The sequence below is a fragment of the Armigeres subalbatus genome, chromosome 2, assembly GCF_024139115.2.
Source record: "Armigeres subalbatus isolate Guangzhou_Male chromosome 2, GZ_Asu_2, whole genome shotgun sequence".
NCBI lineage: Eukaryota > Metazoa > Arthropoda > Insecta > Diptera > Culicidae > Armigeres > Armigeres subalbatus.
Genome location: NC_085140.1, coordinates 352,888,987 through 352,912,181, shown reverse-complemented (window position 1 = coordinate 352,912,181; position 23,195 = coordinate 352,888,987). Strand labels below are relative to the sequence as shown.

The window sequence follows — 23,195 nt, the reverse complement described above, 5'->3', positions numbered from 1 at the left end:
ACAGGGCCCACTGTCAAACCCCACCACATCCTAGGCAAGCCCCACAACTCGCAGATGGCCTGGGGAGGGATCGTCAAGCCCTTGGACATAGTCCCTGCTTCCCGCGTGTGCATGCATCTTGTGCATCAATACATTACTTTAAAAAAAATCTTGAATAATATTCCAAACATTCAAGAATGTGTTCCATCCATTATTGTGTACATACCTACGATGTGAGAAATTGAAATTAAATTGATTTTTTATTTGGTTTATCGACGGTTGGGATTGATATACGGGCTGTAATATGGGAACAGATACCCTACTACCCTACGGCACAGGATGTTCAAGTGGCCATCATATGCTAGTCTATCGTCGGTCTGTGTCCTATTATGGAGAACGTAGGGACGGGTTCAGCCTTGCCAAATAAAGCTACCAGGTAACTGCAACTGAATACCCAAAAAAAAAGAAAGGTAACAAAACAACAAAATAGTCTTCTTTTTTGTTGCTGACAAAAATTTTGTCATTATTATCTCAGACAAAAACAAAGCTTTGTCGTTGATTCTCAATTTGTCGCGCATCCAAGAAAAATTGATTCCCTGTATATAATAAAGAAGGGCATTTTTTTGTTAGGTGGATCGCTCCGGACTTGCCATTACCTCAGTGCAGATACATATAATGTCTAGACTTGCCTTGCCAGCAATTACAGTTCCTAAAATCATCGGTGGATATTCTTATGGAGACCGCCAGAGCAGCGGGAAAGGATGGCAGTGTATGTATGATATGTACTCAGTTCTGCGAAACGCCTATCGTTATTTAGTTTTAGAATGTTCTAACTAATTGCCTTTCAGTAAACCTTCGTTGTACATGAAAGTTAAAAGTGAATAGTCACTTATTTCACGAAAACCAGCGGGAAAAGTAATTTATTTTCGATTGTGACTTCGGTCCTTATGAAACAACAGAGTCGATTTATAATCCGCAAAGCAGCTCTTACCGTGATTGCACTCGTCACCAATCGAGTTGCCCCTTGGTTATTATCACACTCAAACATCGCATTTTAGATAAAAGACAATGACTCGTCGTATGGTTTATCGTCACTCGTTGTGATGAAACTTTCATGATCTCTCTTTAGTGTAGTTCAGTTCATCTTGCAAGCCTACAGTGCGAACGTATACCTACGGACCAAAAAAGTGGAACTTTATTCGCGATTCTTCGTCACCGGTGTCTTACTGATTAATATATGTGGTCAGTACTCGGAGGACCTAAGGTGTTCCTTCTATGCTGCAATGACCGTTGGTTCATTTACGCGTGGCTTGTTTTGATCATGTTATCAAAGACAGTATCGAAAAGTTTGGATTTGTGCTGCTGTGCTTCAGTTGAAAACATTGGTCGTCTTCGATAGAAATTGAAATTGGTAGTGATTCGTTGGGATCAGGGCTGGTTAAGGGTCGTCATCATCGGTATATGAAATTCCGTCCAATTAAGTGTGTTCAATCTATTTGTACCTACCTGTTCTACGTCTAATAACTGTTAAATGCGATCGTTGAGTTTAAGTGGTGTTGAACGGGGCCCAAGGCGAATTACTTATGCGGTTGCGTATTTAAATATTGATTGCTGTTTTGTAATTTATGGTTCGTTAATAACCATATATACCTTCCAGCAGTATGAGCGGTTTTCCTGATTTTAGTGAAGTGGCGCGGTGTCAAAATCACGATCATTATTGAACTTTCGTACAATGATGTAATGTTTATTACGTTACTGTTCTCGGTTTTAAGCTCTTGTGCTCATATAAATCATTACTAGAAATTGAAGAGCTGTAGCGTAAATGGCAATCTTATAAAAGTGATTTTTTTCAGCAGTAAGCTTTTATGATAACAAAAAGAAACGGGATGAGTCCGAATCGCCTGGTTGTCAATACAAATAATAATGTAGAAGCGTGCATATAATAATCGAACAAATCTTTGATCCAAAAACAAATCCAAAGTATATTCCTTGGTTCACCCTTTGACCAAATTTAGTACAAAGATATGTGTGTATAAATGTAACATATTTGTTGGCCTTTATCCATGTCAGACTCGCTCGCGGACGGAAATCCGTATTATTGAAAATTTGGAAAACCATTGATTGCTTTTTTAATGTAGGATAAAGCACCATCACTGCATGAAAAGTTAGATTTTAGAGTTAAAGTAACCTTGTTGTAAGGAAAGGCAAAAACATTGAACGTGTATTCAAGTTTAATTATAATTCTGATTTTGGCACCGCGAAGTGTAGCATCGAAAAAGGTCGCATCGTGAACAAACCTGGGGGAAACAAAACGGAAGAGAACCATAACCGCCGCGAGCCAAAAGTCCTGCCAGGTGGGTTCGGTAGTGTCGTCAAATTCAACGAAGCGGGGTCAAAAGCTGTGCATGAGGTGAGCGACGGGCAGTCACGGGCATCCGCAAGGGGAGATCCTTGGCCGTGAAAGTAATACGGCTCCGTCGTGGTTCGCGTATTCGCCTTCGTCAGCCGTGGCCAAGCGTGAGGCCGACGCACTTTAGACGTTGGGTCTTTCATCAAAACGGCCAGCACGGATCAACATTTAACGCAAGGAAAACCATGGACAGAGACAAGGAGAAGTCACTGATTATGTAAGTTCGTTGTGCATGTCATGATGCTCATAATTACTCCTAGAAGGTAACAGCGATAAAAGGTCGTAAACTGTCGTAAATAAGTGACTTTAATTAATTGCTTCTATTTTGATGATGAGATTTTTTATGGCAAGAATAGAAAGGGTTATTTGCTTTTTATGAAATTTATGCATGCAGCATATTCGAATAGTTTGGCGTTGAAAAACCCACAACAAATTAGATTTTAGCACTGTTTTTGATCCAAGAAACAAGTAGTCGTATTTGGGATACCTCACTTGTTTGGGATGCTTTTGACATCAATTTTAGTTAATTTTAGTTCATTTTAGTTTCAGTTTAATTCAAGAACAAAGCAACGTAGAAATATTTTTTAGTAAAATGCAAGCAAATTAATGTATTTTTAATATGAAAAGTCATATTAATAGAAGAAAGTTTTCTTTTATTTTTTTTTGGAAAAGATGTTTAATTTTGATACACATAGTTAAGTTTGCCATTTTAGGGTGTTTTTATGAGATATTGCGAAAAAAGATTCGGCTACCGGTGGGACTTGAACCCACACTATTCCATTTAGTACACGGACGTATTACCAATTATACAACAGCTGCCCTTGCGAGAAGTTGTTCCATAACCAGCTAATAACGATGGGATATCAGTCAATTCCCCGTATCTATCGAATCTGCTTTGGCAATGGAAAGGACTTCTTACAGTTTTCACAGGCACTCAGTATGTATATTTTTCCTAAAATAATTATTTAAGATTTATGATCTCAGAAATCTCTCAGGATCTTAGTTTTAGGCTCTGATTAACCTTTAAATCTTCGTTTTCAAACATACACATTGTCAGCTAATGATATAAACACTATTTGAGAACTGGTCGTCTACCTCCGATGTGGAATGTATGTTTTGTTGCTAGATAGTAATCCTGGGGTACTGAAGAGGATACAATCTTGGGCGGCCGATTGGGTTTTTATTCGTGGCTTTCTGGTTAGTTTTCACAAAACTACATTTATTGACTCAAACACTACACATCTCAAGTAACATTTTCAATTTCATAACGCTCTTGAAGACCATAATTTACTCTTCAAGAATATTATAAAACCAGCAGAAAAACCAAAATATTTTAGTGATATATTTGGCTTGGATTTCTAGGAAATGCACACTCCATTATAAGCCATCATTTAATTATGGGACGGCGCCGTCCCTGTGCCAAAAACCTTTTCTTGGGACATGGGTGGCTACGCACACCACTGAGCAGCGTGCTTCGCCGATGGTTGCGTCGAATTGTTGGCTATTTGATGCTCAAACAAACACCCTTAACTCAGTCCACAGATTAATGTGAATTTCACCGATATCTCAACAACAGAACATTTCGGTAATTATTTCACAGACTCTTTTTTTGTGATTTGGAAATCACCAAAAATCTGAGAAATTATTTGCCGAACTGTTCTGCTATTGAGATTTTGGTAAAAAGTCACCAAAATCTGAAATTGATTTAATTGCGTATGCATATATGTAAAACTGTTTATAATGTTCAGAATGCGATTTTAGACCATTTTTACAAACTACGTAGACAATCCATTTACATGACAGCAAAATCTCTCCGGATTATGTGCTGCTTTCAGCATATTTTAGTTCACACCTAAATTGATGGAATGGCGACAAATCGATTGAGCATTATCGAACTGTCCGAAATCTAACGTGGACAGGCTTTAATATTTTTGTACATATAAATTAAATTCATAAAACAGAATTGTAGCTAAAATAATAACCTGGATGATATGATCTATAAAATCATGGGTAGGACGATGCTTTGACTGTCCCACCCAGGAAGATTCATGCGTAGGACATGTTCTACTTGTCTCACCCACTTCCGGCTCCACTGCATGGACCCAACTAGGTCCAGTGGTCCAAACCATCGGAAGACCCACTCCAGAGTTGATTTTTCTTGATCCTGCGATTTCAGCCATCAACTAACTTATTGTAAAAAAATGGTTTCCTTGATTCGTCTAGTTCCGATAACTGTTCTGATCATCGATCAACTCACCCCAGAGTGGCGTTTAATTAACCCAGCTAGATCAAGTAATGGTTCCAAACCCCTGTTAGACCCACTCAAGAGTTGTATTTTCTTCGATCCGAACAGGTCCGAAACTCGAGTAGAGCGACGACCTCGATAACAGAAATTGGGATGAACTAGCCAGCCGTGCATAAGAGGTAAAATACCAAAAAATAATACCAAAAAATTAATATGCAAAATATTTTAGGCTAACATGCTTGGATATTTCAAATACCAAACGAATAATAATTTGTGATGCGGTTGGTATTATAATAACAGTGAAATGTCTTCACTTGTCATAAGACGAGTTTGTACAATCCCAATCCCAGTCGAGTCAAGTACGAGACACTGAAGACGACCTTACTGTTGAGGTCGAAATACGTATCTGTTAAAGAATAAGGTATTATTGAGTTAATTTCTCCTGCTCGGGAAGCGATTCCGTGCATCGACCGAGACCGACGCACTTCAGAGTTGGAATTTATTGACCAAACTAGATCTAGTCTTCAACTCTATACCAACATTTGAAAAGGGCGTAACAGTCAAAATTTATACCTCCTGATTCTTTGTCCACATATATAGCTTTATATGCAGACGATGAATCAGAAGAAATAAATTTTGGCTGTTACGCCCTTTTCAAATGTTGGCCTAGAACTATAGCCTGATCAGCATCTATGCCCCAACGAACGATAAGCCTGATGACGTGAAGCATAATCGTGCGCAGATCGGAAGAGATAGTTTCTTTCGCCCTGGCCTTCATTCCGCTATCAACGATAATGGTCTGCAACTTGTAACCTTTGCTGCTGCTAAAGGGATGGCAATAAGCAATACCTACTTTGCACGTAAGAATATCCGCAAACACACCTGGCAACATCCGAGTGGAGACACTTGCTCACAGATAGACCACGTGCTGGTCGACGGACGACATTTCTCGGATTTTAAAGATGTAAGGTCCTTCAGAGGTCCGAACATCGACTCGGATCAATATCTTGTAGTTGCAAAAAATCGGGCGCGACTTTCCAGCGTCACGAATTCACGAAACAACAGAACGATGCGTTTCAATATCCAACGCTTGTTAGTTGAAGGAGTTGCTGAACAGTACCATCAGAAGCTGGACGAGCGGATAGGAGATGCCACCGGATCTGGCGACGTCAACAGATTGTAGGAAAATATCCACGAAGCTGTGACTACAACAACGCAGGAACAGGAACAGGCAGTGTTGAACACTGCAAATCGACGTCAACGAAATGGTTGGGTTGATGAGCAGTGCCAGCGAGTGACGGACGAGGAAAATGTTGCTAGGAGCCGAATGCTAGTTTTCTCGTACCCGTTCCAACAGAGAGCGGTACAGTGTAGCAAGGGCAGAAGAGAAACGAATCCACCGCAGAAAAAAAGGCAACACGAAGAGAGTGTGATAGCTGAAGCGCAGGAGAACATGGATAGAAACGATATGCGGAGGTTTTACGCAACTGTCCATGGTGCGCGGCATAAGACTACGCCAGTGCTCGCCATGTGCAATGACCGAGAGGGGAATTTGCTGACAGACAAGACTATGGTGGCTATGGTGGAAGGAGCACTTCGATTCGAAGATTTGTTGAACGGTGGAAATGAAGGTGTATTAAGAAGCAGGATGGTCATAGTCGGCGACGGTCAAGCTGTGGAACCACCAACGCTGGAGTAGGTTAAGAAGGCTATAAACGAGCTGAAAAATAGTTAAGCTGCTAGGAAGGACGAGATCCCGGTCGAACTTCTCAAACACGGAAGTGAGCAGCTGCATCAATCAATCCACCATATTATCCAGAAAATATGGGAGGATGGAGAACTGCCTGCCGGCTGGTTGGATGGCCTCATATGCCCAATCTATAAGAAAGGGCACAGACTCGAGTGTGCCAATTACAGAGGGATCACCCTTCTGAACTCGGCGTCAAACAAAATCCTGAACAAAATCCTGTCGCGTATCCTGTTTAACAGACTAAGACCGCGTTCTTCGTCGGCGAATACCAGGCAGGTTTTCGTGAGGGCTGATCAACGACGGATCAGATGTTTAGCCTGCGAATGATCCTTGATAAATTCCGGGAGTACAACTTGCAGACTCACCATCTATTCATTGATTTCAAAGCAGCGTACGATGCAGTGATGAGAAATGAGCTGAGGCAGATAATGTCCGAACATGGTTTTCCGGCAAAATTGATTAGACTGATACGCGCAACGCTGGATGGCTCGAAATCAAGTATTCGGATTGCAGGCGAAGTGTCAACCTCGTTTGTGACTTTAGACGGATTGAAGCAGGGTGATGCGCTTTCGAATTTATTGTTCAACTTTGCACTCAAAGGCGCTATTAGGAGATCTGGCGTGCAGAGGAACGACACTATTATCACACGGTCGCATATGCTCCTAGGCTTTGCGGACGACATCGACCTCATTGAAATCGATCGCAGAGCAGTAGTGGAGGCTTTTATCCCACTGAAAAGGGAGACGGCGAGGATATGCTTAACCATTAACTCTACCAAAACAAAGTACATGGTGGAAGGTAGAGATAGGGGAAGATCTAGTGGTGTTGGTGCACAGGTAGTGCTTGATGGGGATGTGTTTGAAGTTGTTGAAGAATTTGTTTACCTTGGAACGCTTGTGACATGTGACAATGACATTTCCCGTGAAGTAAAAAGATGTATTGCTGCTGCGAATAGGGCGTTTTACGGATTACGTAACCCGCTTAGGTCCCGCAGCATGCAGACGGAAATGAAATTTTCTCTATACAAAACTCTGATTCTACCAGTGGCCATTTATAGACATGAAGCATGGACATTAAAAGAAGCGGACCAGAGAGCTTTCGGGGTTTTCGAGCGAAAAGTGCTGCGTACTATATTCGGAATGAAACTAGAATACAAAGAAGAAAATAATGTGAATCGTATAAAATACGGCAGACTTCAGTGGGCTGGTCAATTAGTGTGAATGTCGAAAGAAAGAATAGTGAAAACAATTTTCAACAGAGAACCAGATAGGGGCCTTTGACTTCGTGGAAGGCCACGAACAAGCTGGCTGCATGCGGTGGAATCGGACCTGGGGACCCTGAACGTTCGGGGAAACTGGAGGAACATCGCCCAAGACCGACGATTATGGAGCTCTACAATACGCCAGGCATAGGTGTATTTATGCTGTAGCCAACCAGGTTGCCGTGACTTCAAGTATAGGAGGGGCACATCTATCTACCAACACAATCGTTTCAAAACTGACTCATTCGCATTCATTGATAAGAGCATACACGTTCAATGAAGAGTGCCTAATTTTGCCTAATCAGACCAACTTTCGAAAATGGGATATATTTTTTTTTTGCTTCATACTACCCTGTCTCTATATTTACCTTTTCCCCCACTCTCCACTTGCAATTATTTTCTCTCCAATTCTCATTGTCGATCAATCGTTGATTTGTATGCCCTTTTGGATAAGCTCAAAACATCATTCCAGCATCAAAATCAGTAAATATTAAATTTCCTCCTCCGCAACATCAATTCTCATATTCCAACTCTCGATATCTAACAATAGCTGATTTTGATTATGCCTTCTTGGGTTGAGCTTCCCAAGCTCAAATAATCATTTCGACATCAAAATCAGAAAATATCAAAACTTTCTTCTTCGCAACATTAATATCAACATTAACTCAATACCTAGCAATAGTTGATTTTGGTTGCTTTCTTGTCTTGACCCAACTAGGTCCGATGGCGATCCCGGCCACCGACCACCTCACTCCAGAGTCGGATTTCCTTGATCTAAGTAGGTCCGATGACGATACCGGCCACCGACCAACTCACTCCAGAATTGGATTTTTTTCTTGACCTATGCCATTCTGGTCACCGACCAACTCACTCATAAGTTGAACCACTTCAGCTCAACTAAGCCTGATGGTGTTTCCAGGCACTGATCCACCTATTCCCGAGTTGCATTTTCTTGACCCCATTAAGTAGAAAAGCAAATGAACCGTCGTCACTGTTTTTCTGTAAACCATTACAAATCTTTCCGATAGGGGAAGTGCACCGGTTTTGGGAAACTTAGTGCCTAATTTGGCCAACCCTGGGAAATCCATATTTTTCCAAAATAATCAATCAGTTGAAAGCAGCGTTAAGCCGTGAGGGATATATCTTTTGATGGAACTAATAAAACCCTCGAGAATTGCTTTATTTTTTGATTTATTCGCAAAATTGGCCAAATTAGGAACATGGCCAAAACCGGTACAGTTCCCCTATATCAGCGGTTCTCAACCTGGGGTACATGTACCCCTAGGGGTACCTTTGCCAGCTTCAGGGGGTACCTTGAACCAAAAAGCATAATGGCGGATGTATTGCTTTTCCAATAAAACTTGTTGATACAGTTTTGATAATTATGTATTTTTAGATTCCAAAACATTGTATTGTACGTAATATGTATAGCGATCAGTAAATCAAAATCTATTGAATTCTGCCCACTACAACCAGCATAGTGTATGAAGGGCTGTGCAACAAAAGATCTAAAAGAAAAAAAGTTTAGTGACTAGAATCTAGAGGTCTGTAAACCTCAATTTGAGAGGCATGAAGGCTTTTCCGAAAAGCTCAGTAGCTTCGTTGATAAAGAATTGAAAGCCTTTTTCAAGAAACTCGTATGCTTTCTTTTTAAAGGCTCCGAAACCTTATTTCAAAAGGCTTCTAAGACTCGGAAACCTTCTCTAGAAAACCTCCTCTCTAGAGGCTCAGAAGCTTGAAAGTCTCCTTACAAGTGGCCTGCTTTTAAGAGACTCGGAAGCCTTCTTTGAAGAGCCTCGGAATCCTCCTTTCAAGAGGTTCGGAAGCCTCCTTTCAAGAGGCTCGGAAGCCTCCTTTCAAGAGGCTCGGAAGCTTACTTTCAAGGGGTTCGGAAACCTTTTTTTAAGGTTTGGGAGCCTCCTTTCTAGAGGATTGAAAGCCTCCTTTGAAGAGCCTCGGAAGCCTCCTTTCAAGAGGCTCGGAAGCCTCCTTTCAAGAGGCTCGGAAGCCTCCTTTCAAGAGGCTCGGAAGCCTCCTTTCAAGAGGCTCGGAAGCCTCCTTTCAAGAGGCTCGGAAGCCTCCTTTCAAGAGGCTCAGGCCTCCTTTCAAGAGGCTCAGAAGCCTCCTTTCAAAGAGGCTCAGAGCCTCCTTTCAAGAGGCTCAGAAGCCTCCTTTCAAGAGGCTCAGAGCCTCCTTTCAAGAGGCTCAGAAGCCTCCTTTCAAGAGGCTCAGGAAGCCTCCTTTCAAGAGGCTCAGAAGCCTCCTTTCAGAGAGCTCAGAAGCCTCCTTTCAAGAGGCTCAGAGCCTCCTTTCAAGAGGCTCAGAAGCCTCCTTTCAAGAGGCTCAGGCCTCCTTTCAAGAGGCTCAGGCCTCCCTTTCAAGAGGCTCAGAAGCCTCCTTTCAAGAGGCTCAGGAAGCCTCCTTTCAAGAGGCTCAGGCCTCCTTTCAAGAGGCTCAGAAGCCTCCTTTCAAGAGGCTCAGTAGCCTCCTTTCAAGAGGCTCAGTAGCCTCCTTTCAAGAGGCTCAAGCCTCCTTTCAAGAGGCTCAGAAGCCTCCTTTCAAGAGAGGCTCCAAGCCTCCTTTCCAAGAGGCTCAGGAAGCCTCCTTTCAAGAGGCTCAGAGCCTCCTTTCAAGAGAGGCTCAGGCCTTCTTTCAAGAGGCTCAGAGCCTCCTTTCAAGAGGCTCAGGAAGCCTCCTTTCAAGAGGCTCAGGCCTCCTTTCAAGAGCTCCAGAAGCCTCCTTTCAAGAGGCTCAGAAGCCTCCTTCAAGAGGCTCAGAGCCTCCTTTCAAGAGGCTCAGAAGCCTCCTTTCCAAGAGAGCTCAGAGCCTCCTTTCAAGAGGCTCAGGCCTCCTTTCAAGAGCTCAGAAGCCTCCTTTCAAGAGGCTCAGAGCCTCCTTTCAAGAGGCTCAGGCCTCCTTTCAAGAGGCTCAGGCCTCCTTTCAAGAGGCTCAGGAAGCCTCCTTTCAAGAGGCTCAGAGCCTCCTTTCAAGAGGCTCAGGCCTCCCTTTCAAGAGCTCAGGAAGCCTCCTTTCAAGAGGCTCGGAAGCCTCCTTTCAAGAGGCTCAGAGCCTCCCTTTCAAGAGGCTCAGAAGCCTCCTTTCAAGAGGCTCAGAAGCCTCCTTTCAAGAGGCTCAGGAAGCCTCCTTTCAAGGCTCAGGAAGCCTCCTTTCAAGAGCTCAGAGCCTCCTTTCAAGAGAGCTCAGAAGCCTCCTTTCAAGAGGCTCAGAAGCCTCCCTTTCAAGAGGCTCAGAACCTCCTTTCAAGAGGCTCAGAAGCCTCCTTTCAAGAGGCTCAGAAGCCTCCTTTCAAGAGGCTCAGGCCTCCTTTCAAGAGGCTCAGAAGCCTCCTTTCAAGAGGCTCGGAAGCCTCCTTTCAAGAGGCTCGGAAGCCTCCTTTCAAGAGGCTCGGAAGCCTCCTTTCAAGAGGCTCAGAAGCCTCCTTTCAAGAGGCTCGGAAGCCTCCTTTCAAGAGACTCGGAAGTCTCCTTTCAAGAGGCTCGGAAGCCTCCTTTCAAGAGGCTCTGAAGCCTCCTATCAAGAGGCCTTTTCTCAACAGAGTCGAAAACCTTTTTTCAAAAAGTTTGGAAGCCTCGTTTGTAGAGGCTTGAAGGCCTCCTTTCTAGAGGCTTGGAAACCTCCTTTCTAGAGGCTTGTAAGCCTCCTTTCTAGAGGCTTGGATGTTTCCATTATAGAGGCTTGGAAGCCTCCTTTCAAGAGGCTCGGAATTCTTCTTTTTGAAGGCTTGGAAGCATCTTGTCTAGAATCTTGGAAGCCTCCTTTCTAGAGGTTGGAAGCTTCATTTTAAGAGACTCTGACGCCTCTTTTCAAGAGGCTCGGAAACATCCTGTTAAGAGGCTCGGATACATTTTTTGTAGAGGCTCGGATACGTCTTTTCAAGAGAAAAAATAATTTCGATCCTCTGAAGCTTCCCTTCAAGAGGATCGAAATTATTTTTTGATGAAGCTGAAGAAGCTTCCTTTCAAGAGGTTCTGAAGCTTCCCTACAAGATGCTCGGAAGGCTCTTTTCACGAAGCGCGGAAGCTTACTTTCAAGAAGCATGGAAGCCCTCAAAGGTCAACAACGTCTTATAGGAAGCTTGATGTACAAACTTAATTTGAATTGCAAAGTTCCACAGAATAACGAATAATTCAGACAACATTTTGGAGAGCCATATATTGCGTTAATTTTCAGGTCCATTTTCCATATATCTTATGAGCTAAGCTTATTTTCATTTACAGCGAAAAACAATAGGGGGTACCTCAATGAATGTAAAAGTTTGAAGGGGTACCTATCAAGAAAAAGGTTGAGAACCGCTGCCCTATATGTTTCACATCTATTTGGGGTTTCACCAACGATGTAGTCAATTTTATCTTGTAATCTTGTAATCTTGTAATATCAACGCACCCTCTGACCATAGCCTATCTGCGTTGTATTTAAATACCACTGAGCGATACGTCTACTGGGCAACACGTCCGGTGTGCACTGCACTAAGATCTCCTTAGATGCAACCGGACCGAGATCTTACTTAAGGCTCCCAAGGGTCCGTTTCGTTGTGATATGTTGCCATAAAATAGAAATATATGCACTTGCTTTTCTAATCTACGGGAATATTTAAATTACTAATGATATTGATTAGTGACAAGTAAATTCATTTATCGATCAGATTAGAACGAGCTCAGTGCAATTAAAATATAAACGCAATACTTATCTGCAATTCACAGAAGATGTTGGGATTGTCCTTGAAGTAATCACGTTGTGAACACAGACTTCCTGTATTGACGGTGGTTGTTATGAATATGAATACCACTGCTGATACCGGAACAATAAAATTTTCTTCATCACTGGTCATCTGGAAAGAGGTAGATAAAAGAATTGGGCCGCTTTCACTCGCCGGCCCGCAAAACATTAGTAAGTAATTAATCTTACTACAAAGACAAAAATACAGTTCTAATAATTCTGTCTTATTAATGGATATCACACATGCCCATCTGATACTCAACTTAACCAAAAACATATCCTCAATACTTAATAAAATGATAACTGCATATAGTTTCTATTATTGTCCATACCTACTATTCAATCTAGGATTCCAAATCGGATAAATTAATTCAGTTGCTAACTAAAAGCTTATCCTCAACGCTTTGGCTGTCAATAGTCTCCACAATATGAACCTTAAAGGTTATAACTTTGTTCAATCCTACATCTGTTTATATTAAAACTCAATCCTAATTGCCCCGAAACCGCTTTCAACGCATAACTGCCCGAGCACAGCCACTACATGCGACCCACAGGACCCCAATCGAGGGACGGCCTACACTATACCGTTGTGAGCTTACACCTCTCCTGGGCTGTGCGACGCTGAAAACATGCTCCTAACGTTTGATGCCTAAAATAAAAATAATTAAACTAATTACACTAAATCTTACACTTTTGATCGAACCCGGCTGACATTCGCGTTAAACGATGTGTTCCATGAGTGCTGATCACTCATGATAACGCCCAATTGGCGAATAAAATTCAGTTTAACGCAGAGTTTAAACCCTCTCTTGCGCTAAGTAATGCTGAAAACCTAACTTCTAGGAATTTGATTCGTAGAAACAAATTATACTGAAATTGGTGCGTGGCAAAATAAGTTATACTATTAGCTAATTTAGTTAAACCCTGACTACCCCACATTATACTGGCCCGTTTGGAGTCATCCAGTGGCACTTGGTCTTAGCATTCGTTTTCTTTTTAAATTCTATAACAATTTACCACGCTTACCCCCATATTAGTAATATGTAGAACGAATGCTTGACTATTACTATACTAAGTATAGTAAAAGACCGGAAGTAATAATTGGGCCAGCCACCACCACCAACGATGTAGTCAATTTTATTAGGCCATCCCTTGGACAAAATATTTGTTTTTAAACTGAAATCGAGGTCACTGCTAATTACGTAATTAGCTCAAGGCGAGAATACTGTAATGCACCTGCTTCCTATTTCGATCATTCCAGGCTCGTTTCTGAAAAATTGACAACTGTCGTCATCGGCTGCTTCCCTGTTAGAGTAAAACGCACTTGCAATCCACCAACATGTACAACAAATTTTCAAAAGCTTGAAGTGAGTTTATGTAACATTTTTATACCGTCATCGGGGGTGACAATGGGCTAAATGGGGTTGAGATTAGGCCACTGTTTCAACTACTAGAAGTGTCAACTGTAGAATGTTTGTACCATGGCATTAATGTATTTAAGAACAAGAAAACTTAAGTATAAGACACCTTTTTAATAATTTAGTTACCTAACCAAGATACTAGACTGTTCGTTCACAACTGGGCCGATACTGCGTTGAAATAGTTCTGATGGAGCTTCCCTATAGTGAAGTGGTGCTTTTGAGCGGACTCAACACATGCTACGCAACCAATGTTCATCAGCAATATAATCTTTTACAATGTTTGAAATCTCGATTTGCATATGCAGTGCAGTGATCTCGAATCCACAACCGCAGTACGAGATAAAACTTTTTATTATCTATAAAATAAACACAACGCAAGAAATTTTTTTCGAAAAATCGTAGGTGAACAACTCTCACCCGCGAATTCTCTGTTAAATTATCAATTGGTAAACATTCGAAAGCAAGTAAGAAACGTTGGATAATCGTAGTTTGAAACTTTCTCCGTTACTGTGGACTTATTTTCCACATAGGATGGTGATGATGCTACATTTTATTTTAGCAAGCCACCTGTCTATAGCACTGCCATAAAATCCACGATATATAACGGAATTCTCTTTAAAAAACGACATTTGATCAACGTAACATTACACGATATAAATCTTAAATGTACCCAATGTCTGAAGGGATACGTCATTATTGCATACAGGTAAAATATGTTATTATTAAACATGTGTGTATTACTATTATAGAATTCCAAAGCGTTAAACCAGAATTCGGACAGAAATTTAATCTATTTATGAGGTTTATAAGCCACGAGTAACCCAGTTTCGTAATGATGACGAGCAACTTCCAGGGGAAAATCAGTCATCGGCGTAATTCCAGCCAGGTAGCGCAAGGGTGTGATGTGAAACTTTCATCGTCACAATAGTCTTCGCCTGTGAGTCCTGCATTCGCAACGTTTCGATACATGTAGGACACACGAGGCTGGCTCCCCATTCGCAGTGATGCGTGAAAGCAAAAGTTTACGAGTTCATTTGTTTTAAAACCACTCGTTCAGGCCGCACCGCCGTATCGCCGTGTTCAGTTTTGCAAACTGTTGAAGCACGCGAGTTGTTCCGGGGGAGATGTTGGTAGTTTCGTGCAGTTATGGGAATGTTTACTCTAATTGCATGCAGCTCGTCGTTGTTGTTTGTCGACAAATATGTAGGTAGATGCTTGCACAGGATTTCTGAAACTATGCAATTGCGATTAGTTGGGCACCTTAGACAGACCGGGGTGCGAAGTTGAACTGTTATTTGCCGGTAATTATTATTGTGGGAAATTGCGAGTGATTGCATGTCAGGACGATGGATAGTTCGTAATGCATTATGTCATGTAATCATCAATGTAAACTTGCACTGACTGGTTTGACATAAGGCTTAATTCATTGAAAAAACATGAAAGTGTAATCTTACTGTTATGTGGGTAGTATGGATTGCTTTTCTTCGACTTGTAATGCAGTACCGACCACTTTCTCCATTAACCAAAATAGAATTAAAATTTGCTTACTTTTACCAACTCTAAAGTATTGTATATACAGCTTTGAATACTGGCTATTTTCTCATCGTGGAGCACAAACTTTGAACTCACGCAACAACAATGTAGTCAAACTGTTGGACAAAGAATCTCAATAAAACCGAAGTAAAAGTAATGGAAAACTGTCACTAGAATCACGCTGATTCCCGTCGTCCAAGTTTCAATCGTTGATATTGCCATCGCCCTCTCCTATAGGTAGCGACCAGCCAGAGCCAGCATCGTGGGATGGAATTACAATGGGAGTTTTTAGTGAACTTTTTGCCCCACAGCATTTTTGTATAGTAACCGGATCGTCGCCGTTGTACTTGCCGTCATGGACGTTACCATCGCTGATGCTGTCCTCTGTCAGCTATCAACGCTGTTGTCCGGACAATGTGCCAGTTGTTGTAACCACTTGTCACCGCACGGAAGTCCGACTGCTGGAACCAAATCCCATTCCATCGTAACGCAAAAGTTAACGACAAAGCGAAGCAACAATTTCACAATTAAAGTTTTTCCACTACGTTTTCGACCACAATCAAACATACACACACACCGCTACGAAACGAACCGATGCGATGTACGGAGGATGGTTGGTAGATAGATGCACGTTTCCGCCTTATCCAAAATGTGGATCTAATGAGTAAATGAAAGTGACACGGACCGTAAGAATGGGGCAGGAGTTTTAGTCGGCGACCCTTCGGATGGCCTGCGGTCCATTGCCGTACGGTGTTAGTGTGATCACCGAAAGTAAAGGATTTGTAAATACAGTTATGGAGGGGATGGTTACCAGAAACGGAGGATTTCGAAACACGGAACGGTCTCGGTTAAAATATCATAGAACTGCGAGAGCACACAGCAGCTGCGTGTTGGAAATTTGTCAACAAACTGTCTCGTTTGTCTTCTCGGAAGGATCACTTTCGCTGTGAGTACTGCACGGTGCATCCAGATGAAATTTTGAGATACGGAAAAGTTAAACTGGATAGTCGTTTGTACGTTTGAGCAGCTCAGCGTTTCGGAACACATAATTTTACAGTTGTTATCTTTTATATGTAGTTGCATTTTAAATTCTGCTATGTGGTGTTGAACTTGTTGAATAGGGTACCTACACAGCAATTCCATGTGACACCACTGAAAAGACACTTTTATTCCATTACACAGTTTACTTCTTATTCAATGGTTCACAGTATCTACCATAAGAATAATAACGTTGAAGAAATAACGCACTGAATTATTCAATTCCACATAGATATATGACATGAAAATCTTTGCTTGATTTTCACTATGAGAGTCTAAAACGACTCTTTGCTTTAACATTTTCAATTGAAAATTCTATCGATTTTTATAACATATAAAAAATTAAAGAAATCAACCATTTCCGATAATTTTTATTTTTTTTGTTGAGGCGAGAAACCACTGCGTCCACTAATTGAACTTTTGAGGTGAACCCCTATTTAATATTTCGCGTCAAACAGGCTGGAAAATCAATTGATGATAACCAACTAGGCATTATGACGCGTCTTCTCCCAGTCAGGTGAGATGGCTTTGATAAAACCAACCACCCTTTTGGGATTTGTGGTTCAAACCTCTTCCGGTTGCATGTATGCATCATTTAAGAATTTGGACCTTCGTTTATATAATGCAACGCAATTGCAAAGCAGATGCACCGATGTTTCACGTTCCATGTTACATTTCCGATAATTAAAAACATCTTAAAATTTCCCTTTTGGCTCTCACCAATATTCCCCGTGACAACTGCTCGTCTGCCGTAATCTGACAAAGTGACGTATGCGCCAAATTACAACATCCATGTCTTCTATTTTTCTGTTAAATAGCTCGATGAGTTCTACTCGTTAACACATTTTTGGAAAATGGCGCATACGTCACTTTTTCAGATTACGGCAGTCGTGCTTTGAAAAAAAAACTAAGTAGAGGTTCCCTTAAATACTATTATCATTTATTCAGACTAAGGCCGAAGTGGCCTGTGCGGTATATAAGAGTCTTCTCCATTCGGGTCGGTTCATGGCTACACGTCTTCAACCACGCAGTCTACGGAGGATCCGCAAGCCATCTTCCACCTGATCGATCCACCTTGCCCGCTGCGCACCTCGCCTTCTTGTGCCCGTCGGATCGTTGTCGAGAACCATTTTCACCGGGTTATTGTCCGACATTCTGGCTACGTGCCCGGCCCACCGCAGTCGTCTGATTTTCGCGGTGTGAACGATGGATGGTTCTCCCAACAGCTGATGCAACTCGTCGTTCATTCGCCTCCTCCACGTACCGTCCGCCATCTGCACCCCACCATAGATGGTACGCAACACTTTCCTTTCGAAAACTCCAAGTGCGCGTTGGTCCTCCACGAGCATCGTCCAGGTCTCGTGTCCGTAGAGAACTACCGGTCTAATAAGCGTTTTGTAGATTGTCAGTTTGGTACGGCGGCGAAATCTATTCGATCGGAGCGTCTTGCGGAGTCCAAAGTATGTACGATTTCCAGCCACTATGCGTTTCCGAATTTCTCTGCTGGTATCATTTTCGGCGGTCACCAGTGAGCCCAAGTACACAAATTCTTCTATACCACCTCGATTTCGTCACCACCGATGCAAACTCGCGGTGGGTGGCTCACATTGTCTTCTCTTGAACCTCTTGCTATCATGTACTTCGTCTTCGACGTGTTGATGACTAGTCCGATCCGCTTAGCTTCCCTCTTCAGTCTGATGTAGGCTTCCTCCATCTTCTCAAAGTTACGTGCCATAATATCTATGTCGTCGGCGAAGCCAAATAGCTGGACGGACTTATTGGAAATTGTACCATTCGTGTTAATCCCTGCTCTTCGTATTACCCCTTCCAATATTATTATTTATTCAGACTAAGGCCGAAGTGGCCTGTGCGGTATATGAGAGTCTTCTCCATTCGGCTCGGTCCATGGCTACCCGTCGCCAGCCACGCAGTCTACGGAGGGTCCGCAAGTCATCTTCCACCTGATCGATCCACCTTGCCCGCTGCGCACCTCGCCTTCTTGTTCCTGTCGGATCGTTGTCGAGAACCATTTTCACCGGGTTATTGTCCGACATTCTGGCTACGTGCCCGGCCCACCGCAGTCGTCCGATTTTCGCGGTGTGAACGATGGATGGTTCTCCCAACAGCTGATGCAACTCGTGGTTCATTCGCCTCCTCCACGTACCGTCCGCCATCTGCACCCCACCATAGATGGTACCCCTTCCAAAGCGATGTTGAATAGCAGACACGAAAGACCATCACCTTGCCGCAACCCTCTGCGGGTTTCGAAGGGACTCGAGAATGCCCCTGAAACTCGAACTACGCACATCACCCGATCCATCGTCGATTTGATCAACCGTGTCAGTTTATCCGGAAATCCGTGTTCGTGCATTAGCTGCCATATGTTACCTGGTCCCGATCGATTGTATCATATGCGGCTTTGAAGTCGATGGGCACGTTGTATTCGCGGCATACAAATACACGCGACGCGATTCTATCGCTTGGCGCCTGTGATTCTGTCGCCGTTGATATGGAAGAGTAAATGGAACATTGCCTGCAGCGATCCCACGATTATGTCTGAGGGAGCCTTAAAAGTGCGCATGAAATGTGCGTAAACATACACGCACGCAGAAAGCCTAATGAAAACATCATCCACACATGCATGGAGACGCTTGGTTGCTCATCATGGTGTTGGTTTGACGAATCTAAGATAAAATATAGAAATAATATTCCATCGAATAGACATTTAATTGAAAATGAATTTAAGAATCGTTACATCTTTGAGACATGTGATCAAAAGTGAATTTTACATCAACGGCATCTAAAAGCATGACTCCTGAATGAGATTTTTTACGAAATATTTACCTACACGGGAAATTATTCCTAACTTCCAAAGGATTTTTTTTCACTTTCCTCGGAAAAATCTTTTAAATTTCCACCGAAAATTAAAAACGCTTCCCCATGGTTATTCTAAATCACTACTTAATAGAATTTCTTGTAGAAATTCGGAAGAATTTCTTATAGAAATTTGAAAGTATTTTCCGTGGAAATGCGAAAAAATCCGGAACAAGATTGTGCCGGAGGCATGCATATGTTTATCACTGCAACTCTATTAGCTAATTGTGTAAGGTTTCATGCGCTGCTATGCTGTGCTAAGTACCGTAAACATGATTTTTTCAAACTTTATTAGCGTGATTTATTTTATCAAAGTTAAAAAAAATCGTAACCGTAGTTTTTTTAATGATTCATAGTTTTTTTTTGCAAATACAAAGTCTTTCTGACGAAACATAAAAAAATATGCCCATTATCTTTTATACATGCCCATTATCCTCATTTTTTAACCCTTGAAGCCGTTCTTATTGTCCGAATGATGGTTGGACACAATTTTTATTTTCCTTTATTTGATTGAAATTGGTTCATTCTAATCAATCTTTTAATCTTTATTGATTGTATAACATTTAGCCGAGAACCATTTCGCGGAATTCATTTTCGCAGTTAAACTTTTGGCGGTGTGTAACTATTGGAGGTACAACATTTGGTAGATTGTACCTTTTCGTCGAATGACTTTTGGCGGAATGTACCATTTCGCGGAATATTAATAACAATAGCTTAGTGTTCATTCAGCAATTCCACAATTATTACCTGCGAGGTTTCTAAGCCAATTACCACTTTTTTTTGCATTCGTATAACACGAGATTAACACCGGAATATGTAGAAGTAGTTTTCAAAATTTAAATTTTATTATATCTGACGGACGGGCCAGATATAATGAAGGGATTATCTCCTGTCTTTACTTTGTTACGGATAGACGTTTTTATGAATAATCCTTTATTTCACCTAGAGATGTCGTAAATTAATCGATTACTTCGATTAATCGATTAATCGTTGTAATAATCGATTAATTTTTAATCGATCATTACCTAACGATTAATCGATTCAATAATCGAGAGAGATCGAGAGTAATCGATTTGTTACTAATCGATTAATCAGGATTTTACGACATCATAAGGATGTCGCAAATTAATTGATTACTTCGATTATTCGATTCATCGTTGTAATAATCGATTAATTTTGAATCGATTATTATCCAACGATCAATCGATTCAATAATCGACAGGAATCGAGAGTAATCGATTAGTTACTAATCGATTAATCGGGATTTTACGACATCTCTAATTTCACCCTTTTGCTTTATACCGGGCATCCATTCATAGAAAGCATTACTCCTCCCTTCGCCTTATACCGGGCAGACGCATTGTTTCAAAGAAGGCATCATCTTTCCCCTTTGCTTTAAAGTGGCCAGATGCGTTAATTCATAGAAGGGACTACCTCTTTTCTTTCTTGAGTATTCATTAAGCACTTCCACAGTTATTATCTGCGAGGTTTCTAAGCCAAGTTACCATTTTTGCATTCGTATATCATGAGGCTAACACGATGATAATTTTATGCCCAGGGAAGTCGAGACAATTTCCAATCCGAAAATTGCCTAGACCAGCACAGGGAATCGAACCCAGCCACCCTCAGCATGGCTTGCTTTGTAGCCGCGCGTCTTACCGCACGGCTAAAGGAGGGCCCAGCCCATGACTGGTTTACCTTTTAAAGCAAACTTTTTTCTAAAAAATACCTTCGTGGAGGAAGGGCCGTTTTGCCGAATACCATTTAGCCGAAGGCCACTAGACCGAAAGTTGGTTGGCCGAACAGACCATTAGGCCGAAAGTCATTTGGCCGAATAGGTCATTTGTCCAAATAGGACATTTGGCCGAATACGAAAATTTGGCCGATTACGAAAATTTGGACGAATACGAAAATTTGGCTGAATTGGTCATTGGGCCGAACAGGTTATTTAACCGAATAGGTCGTTTGACAAGTGAGAAATGAGGTGTGAAAAGTGAGATACAGTGTCAAACCGATTTTGTCACTCCCCGATTTTGTCTACCCCCGATTTCATCACGTTTTTCGACCCGATTTTATCACGTCCCGATTTTGTCACGTTTTCGACCCGATTTTGTCACCCCAAAAAAATTTGAAAATTTTAGTCTTTCTTTTTATTTTTGTAAATAATACCGCAAACAATAATGATTTTCATGAAATAACTTTCACCGCCTGTGGTTTATTATAAATAATTTCTGAGTACCTGTGAATAATTTTTAAGCCTTTTTGTGAAGAAATAACGGGTGCCAATCACGAACGGACTTGGTGGTCATATGGCTACCGCTTCTGCCTCATACGCAGGAGGTCGTGGGTTCAATCCCAGGCCCGTTCCATTCCTCCTACTTTGTATCTTTTCATATATTTCTCATGTTCTAGCAATCGCTAGAACTGGAAATGGGCTTTCATACCGTTTCCATCTTCTATCCCTATACCTACAACTTGATTAGTTCTAGCAGGTTACTGTTAGAATTCGAAATGAGCGAAAAAGTTCGTTTCGGCATCCAATTAGAATACTACACCACCCTTTCATAACTATCACATTGGCAACCCGTTAACCAAGGCGAACCTCTGCCATTAAACCTTAACCCCAAGATTCCAATAAAATTCCGCAGGAAATCGTGGCGAGTGCAGATGTGTTCTCGGCTTGCAGTGGGTGAGTGACTGCATCATCAATTCCTTCCCATCCCCGATGACCGTGAGGACGTGGCCAGCGCCGTTATCGACTATCCAAAATACCAGAGCTATCGGACTGTGCACATTGAGGTTGGAGAGCAAATCCCATGGTTCCATCCATTGGTTCCCTGTGCAATTGCGATTGTTCTGGTCGATCATGGAGTAGCAACTACGAAATGCACGGTCATCATGCTCATGCTCAGAAATAACAGGTGCCAATCACGCATTTTACCTTTCCAATGCATAAGCTGATTCATATTTGTGAAATGAATTAAAAAATTGAAAATATTTTTTTTTCCGATTTTGTCACATTTCCTATTTTATCACCCAAAAATTCACCAGGGGGGTGATAAAATCGGGATATTACTGTATCTCACTTGTCACTTCTTATTTCCCACTTCTCACTGTGAAAAGTAAGTACTGCAAAGTGAGAAGTAAGACGTCTCACTACTCACTTCCCGCTTCTGTTTACAGTTAGAAGTGAGAAATGAGGTGTGAGAAGTGAGACGTCTCTTTAAAACACAACTTTTTATAGCAGGCCTGGAGACCTGGCCTTTTTGTAGAAGATACAGAACGTCGGCTCAGGAGGCACATGCCCCTCAATTTGAGGGATTTGTGCCATCGCCTTCAATGGCCTTTCTCATCTTTTACCTGACGGAAAAAGAAGTTAAAAGGAAAGGAATAAAGTAGAAAAGGATAATAGAACAGATTTGAATTCTCCAAAGGCGAAACTCAGAGTAGACTGTAAAAAAACCAACACGTAAAGCAAATCCAAGGTAATTTCTGTGTGAGACTAGGAAATTCAAAACGTTATAACATATAAGAGCAGAAGACAATACAACATTTTGTAAAACGCAATATGCGTAGCATTTAAGTGATCATTTGTAAGAGGAGCAAATCAGGCTCTTGTATATCAAACCTCTGTTTGTGAATAAAAAGACGATTGAAACATTATTTGAAAAATAAATAATGCGAACCATGTGGGCTTACATTTATTTAAGTATTGGTTAAATGTATTATCTATGTCTTATTCGGTGACAGGCCATTTGGCCGAATGCCGTTTGGTCGAACGCCATTTGGCCGAATGCCGTTTGGCCGAACGGATCGTCTGGCCGAATGCCGTTTATCCGAATAGTTAAAAAATGACCTAAGTTTACGAGTAGTCCTTCTTCCTCCTTCCTTCTTCTTTTTTCCTTCCTCCTCATTCCTTATCCTTCTTTCTTTTTTCTATCCTCTAT

General features: G+C 41.7%; 1 protein-coding gene across 7 annotated transcripts in view; it reads left to right on the top strand.

Annotated features, from left to right (window-relative positions):
- Positions 1 to 1,066: 1,066 nt before the first annotated feature.
- The window catches only part of LOC134212931 (proton-coupled zinc antiporter SLC30A2-like), a 110,591-nt gene continuing 88,462 nt past the window's right edge, over positions 1,067 to 23,195 (top strand). Inside the window, exons 1-2 of one of the 7 annotated variants that reach the window (XM_062691278.1) lie at positions 1,067 to 1,221; positions 2,248 to 2,606. In XM_062691278.1, coding sequence (XP_062547262.1) covers positions 2,575 to 2,606 — 32 coding nt within the window. In that variant the 5' untranslated portion in view covers positions 1,067 to 1,221; positions 2,248 to 2,574. Of the gene's footprint in view, positions 1,437 to 2,228; positions 2,607 to 23,195 lie in introns of those variants that run through there. The other 6 variants (XM_062691282.1, XM_062691281.1, XM_062691280.1 and 3 more) reach the window with 6 other exon arrangements.